This window comes from Gossypium raimondii, chromosome 6, assembly GCF_025698545.1.
Source record: "Gossypium raimondii isolate GPD5lz chromosome 6, ASM2569854v1, whole genome shotgun sequence".
NCBI lineage: Eukaryota > Viridiplantae > Streptophyta > Magnoliopsida > Malvales > Malvaceae > Gossypium > Gossypium raimondii.
The window spans coordinates 3,039,253-3,044,462 of record NC_068570.1 but is presented as its reverse complement, the minus strand read 5'-3'; the positions used below and the strand labels follow the sequence as shown (position 1 = coordinate 3,044,462).

At 31.3% G+C, this 5,210-nt stretch overlaps 1 protein-coding gene across 1 annotated transcript; it reads right to left on the bottom strand.

Moving 5' to 3' along the window:
- Window positions 1-2,218: 2,218 nt before the first annotated feature.
- LOC105774449 (uncharacterized) lies at window positions 2,219-4,374 on the bottom strand. Its single transcript, XM_012596946.2, has 5 exons — window positions 4,229-4,374; window positions 3,708-3,767; window positions 2,915-2,980; window positions 2,636-2,820; window positions 2,219-2,509 (listed from the first exon to the last, which is right to left on the bottom strand). Exons 1-5 carry the CDS (start codon window positions 4,248-4,250, stop codon window positions 2,414-2,416), a joined length of 429 nt encoding a protein of 142 aa, XP_012452400.1. The 5' UTR covers window positions 4,251-4,374; the 3' UTR covers window positions 2,219-2,413.
- Between the last annotated feature and the right edge of the window lie 836 nt (window positions 4,375-5,210).

Below are 5,210 nucleotides of genomic sequence, written 5' to 3'. Positions count from 1 at the left end.
AAAAATATTGATATTATATTATATTAATATTTAATAACTTTATACATTTTTTATTTATTGAAATTTTTTATAGTCATTTTAACATTATTTTAATATTTACATTAGAGTACTATTATATATTTAGTATAAGTTTATTTTTTTAATGTGTTCTAAATTACTTAATATATAAAAGTATCATAATATAAAGTATTATAATTTTAAAAGCGGACTAAACCAAGCTCGGGCATTGAATGTTCAAGCCCGGCCTTGAATGGATCTAATTTTTTTGTCTAAATCCATTTTTTGGGCCTAATATTTTTACATAGATCCTCCTAGGGGTGAGCATTCAATCAAATCGAATCGAATCGAATCAAAAATTTTCGAGTTAATCGAGTTTTCGAATCTCGTTTTATCATCCTAACTTTATTTGAAGTTTTCTCGAATCGAGTCGAGTGAGATGGAATTCGAATCGAATCGAATCGAATATATTTGTTCGAGTTAAATTTTAAAAAATAATTTTGGGTCCTTGTAACCATTGTTACCCATCGTAATAAAATTTGACCACCTTAATCAAATTTTTTATTAACTTTCATCACCTCATAATTTATTTATTAATTTTTTATATACTGGTTAGCTTCTTTGTTTGCTTAGTTTTTCAATTATCTTGATTCTTATCACTATGTATTTTGGAATTAAAAATATATTAAATGTAAAAATATGACTTTTTAATAAAAGTTATTTTAAAATAAAATGTGAAATTAATACCAATATAAAATTTTAACATGAATATTTTATGGCATAATTAAACTTAGTGATTTTTTTTGATAATTTTAAATTTTTCTTTGAGAGTAAAGGGTGAGAAGTAAAATTATTTTGGAATTAAAAATATATTAAATGTAAAATATGATTTTTTAATAAAATTATTTTAAAATAAAATGTGAAATTAATACCAATATAAAATTTTAACATGAATATTTTATGGCATAATTAAACTTAGTGATTTTTTTTTTGGATAATTTTGATTTTTTATTTGAGAGTAAAGGGTGAGAAGTAAAAGTTTAGAGGGAAAATAAAAAGTTTTGGGGAATAAAAGTTTGAGGGAAAGTAAATAGGGGGAGTAAAATTTTGGAGGGAAAATATTAAAAAAAAAATTGGAGGGGGGAGAGTTTGGGGTAGATGGGAGGTGGGATAGGAATAGAATAAAAGTTTTAGGGGAAAAATGGGAGGGAGTAAAAATTTTGGGAGAAAATAAAAGGCTTTTGAGGGTTTTTGGGAGTAAAATTTTGAGAAAAAGTAAATGGGAGAGTAAAATTTTGGTGAGAAATGGATTTTGGGTAGATTGGGGGGTTGGGAGGGGAGGAGAGTAAAAGTTTTAGGGGAAGTAGGAAGCAGTAAAAGTTTTGAGAGATAAATAAAAATGTTTGGAAGTTTAGGATAAAAATGTAAAATAGTATAGTTTGATATTCGAATTATTCGAATTATTCGAGTTATTAGAATTCGAAATCTCAACTCGATTCGAACTCGAAATTTGAAAAAAAAATTTGAGTTGATTCGAATAACTCGATTAACTCGAATAACTCGATTTGTTTAACTCGAAATTCAAAATTTTTTTTCGATTTTTTTTAGTCGAATCGAGTTTTGCTCACCCTTATTTTTCTTTATCTCGAATTATATTTTAATCACTTATATTAACTATATTAACTTGTAACATTTTGATCACTGAACCGTTAAATACCGTTGACAGTGTAACGATAAGCTGACGTGACATATTAAATCATCATTTCCATAAAAAAATTTAAGTTAAATTATGTAATTGATCCCTATATTTATTCGTTTTAATCAATTTGATTTTTTTCTTTAAACCTTTTTTTTTCTTTTTAAATCTTATTTCACTTATTCTCACCCCGCAATCACAGATTATCATCTATTATCACTTTAATAAACCAATTTAAATATCTCCATGACATAATCCACAAGCTCACTCAAAGACCTCGTCCATCGTAAAATCTGATAATCCTTTTAAAAAAAATTTCAAGCCGTTCCTTAACCTACTAACTAATCCCCTACAATCATTTTATTTTATCTTACCTACAAGATTTTCAATTCTTTATTTCACAGATTCTTTAAACCATCCCTATTAAAATCACTTTGTTTTAGAATGCTAGCGCTCAAATTATTTGAAACGAGTGATCGAAAATATTATTCACCTAACCTCACCAATCTCAGCTCAAAAGAAACATCGCAATAAAAAATATTATTTATTAATTTAGATATGCGATGTTAAGTTTACAGCAGTGAGTTTTCCTGAACAGTGCCATTTTCCCACCAGCAAACCCATTGTTTGCATCAATATAGACAAACTAAAAAGGACACGCCTACTCAAACTCCTAAATTGCAATGACCTTAATTAATGGGGGATATTAGATTTTCAACATTAAGCGCCCAACGCACCGGAGCTCTTGCGGCATTCTTGCAGCATATCCATATAGAATTGGCATTTGCTGATATCACTTCCGAAGTTGGTCAGACACTGCAACCAATCAATGAGCGTTAATCTCGAATGCACAGCAACCAGGGAAATTACTCTGTACATTCAAGAGCATCCCTCAATATGGAAGCTAGTGGATGAAGAATACAACGGAAGAAAAATACATACATCACTCAGTGCTTTGGATTGAACACCACATGCATCCATGTTCATGCTATTTGTGTTTGGTGCGGGAGCAGAAGCAGCCGCAGCTGGTTCTGATGAAGCAACAGCCTCGTGTTTGATGACACGAGGGCCAAGGACGGCATCAACAGCCCTGTGAGCCATAGCAGTTCCGGCACCCCATCCAATACCTACGCATAAACAACGAAAACATAAATAAATACAATTCATTTACAAGAGAATATAAGAAATTCTAATTGTAAGCAAAAATAGCTTTCAACTAACCATCTACAATGGCAGCACCAAGTCCATTTCCTCTTTGCACAGGTGCTGGAGGAGGGGCAGAACTAGCTGCAACAATCAAAACCCAATTAAGTTCATTAAACATAACTTGAGCGAGTAAAGTTTAGAAACAATGTTTCATACAAGCTTCAACTCAGATACCAATTCTGCAAATCAATAAGAAAATTCAAATGGAATATACAATGCTCAATAACAAGCTACTATTCACTCTTCTTACTGAATTCCATCTAGTTAGTGTTAGAATTAACATCGTACAGAGGAAATTGATTTCCAACTCGTCACTACTACGGTAAGCTACAGCTACTAGACACTTTGAACTCCATAACATATATTTTTTTTGGAGGCCAAAACATTAAAAACAACACGACAATAACTAACTATTCATAAAATCAATAAATTAGGTACAAGTTAAGTCTCAAGTATTCAGTTTGGTATTTAATTGCGTGTTGATTCACATGATTTTTCCATTCCAGTAACGCCTTTTCAAAATAAAACGAAAATTTTCGTGGATTTATGAGATGGATAGAAAAGGAAAAATTCGTGAGTAACCAAATATTAACATTTAATTATAAATCAAAAAAGAAATATGCAATAAATTTTAGCATTTAACTATAAATTAAAACTTAATTGCACCCTATTAATTCTCAAATTGTTGGAACTATTTTACATTTGATTTTTTTAGACCAAAAGATTAAAAATAACACCACAAGAATTAATTATTCATAGAGTCACGTACAAAAAAAAAGTTATTCATAAAGTCAATAAGCAAAAATACCGGGTTTCGAAGGAACGTTGCTCGATGGCGCACGAGCAGCAGGCCTTGGGGCTGACCTTCCTGCAAAAATCAACATTTCACTTTTAACATATTGCGGGGATTATAGGTCTAAAACTACAAGGAAAAAGGAGAAATAGTGAAAAAAATCAAATAAAAAATCCAATAAAAATGCAATGCATCCAATATCCGCAGGTATAAAATCCTCGAAATAAAATTGCCGAAATTTCACAATCGCTAATGACATAACAACGGGAATGAAACGAAAACCCAAAATTACATTAAATGAAATAAATTATTATCTTTACATATCATGACAAACATTGATTTATTCAAATAAAAAAAAGATCAGAGAAAACTCCGAAACTAAGACATAACATAACTAAGAAGCGATGATCCATAAAAAATCCTAAATTCATACACATGAAGATCAAAACCTAAATCATAACCACAACATACAGCATTCGATCTTATAAAAAAAAATACTACAGCAACGGGAAGAAATAAACGGATCGTTTACTAACCTCCAGAGCTTCGGCGAGGCATTGTTAAAAGAATGATAGGTTAAAGCTGGGAAAAGCGTGAACGATATATAAGTAGTACAGATTGGCAGGCTTTGTTCAGAGTCGTAACGCGTCAAATGATAAGCATGGCCTTTCGCTATATATAGGAGTGTTGTTGCTTGGGCAATAAGTTTTGCGGTTTTCATGGGCTCCACGTTTCTAGCAATCCGATCTGATGGCCCCGACCTTAGCATAGCTTCTCTAGAACATTCTAATTTTGAGTTGACTATTGGGTTCTATTTTTAAGCCATAAGTATATGAGCCCGTTATTGTGTTGCGGGCCCAATTCGATTCAAACTTGAGTATTTTTTAATATTAAAATTCACACTTAATTAGACTTATTCATGAGTTGAGTTATTCGCTTAGGCTCGAAGATCTGTCCGAAATTTAGGAGAATCTAAGGGTGAGTAAAACTCGATTCGACTCAAAAAAATCGAAAAAAAATTTCGAATTTCAAGTTAAACGAATCGAGTTATTCGAGTTAATCGAGTTATTCGAATCAACTCAAAATTTTTTTTCGAATTTCGAGTTCGAATCGAGTTGAGTTTTCGAATTCGAATAACTCGAATAATTCGAATAATTCGAATATCAAACTATAATATTTTACATTTTTACCCTAAACTCCCAAACATTTTTATTTATCTCTCAAAACTTTTACTGCTTCCCACTTCCCCTAAAACTTTTACTCCCCTCCCAACCCCCCAATCTACCCAAAATTCATTTCTCACCAAAATTTTACTCTCCTATTTACTTTTTCTCAAAATTTTACTCTCAAAAGCCTTTTATTTTCCCCCAAAATTTTTACTCCCTCCCACTTTTCCCCTAAAACTTTTATTCTCTTCCCATCCCACCTCCCATCTACCCCAAACCCTCCCCCCTCCAATTTTTTTTTTAATATTTTCCCTCCAAAATTTTACTCCCCCTATTTACTTTCCCTCAAACT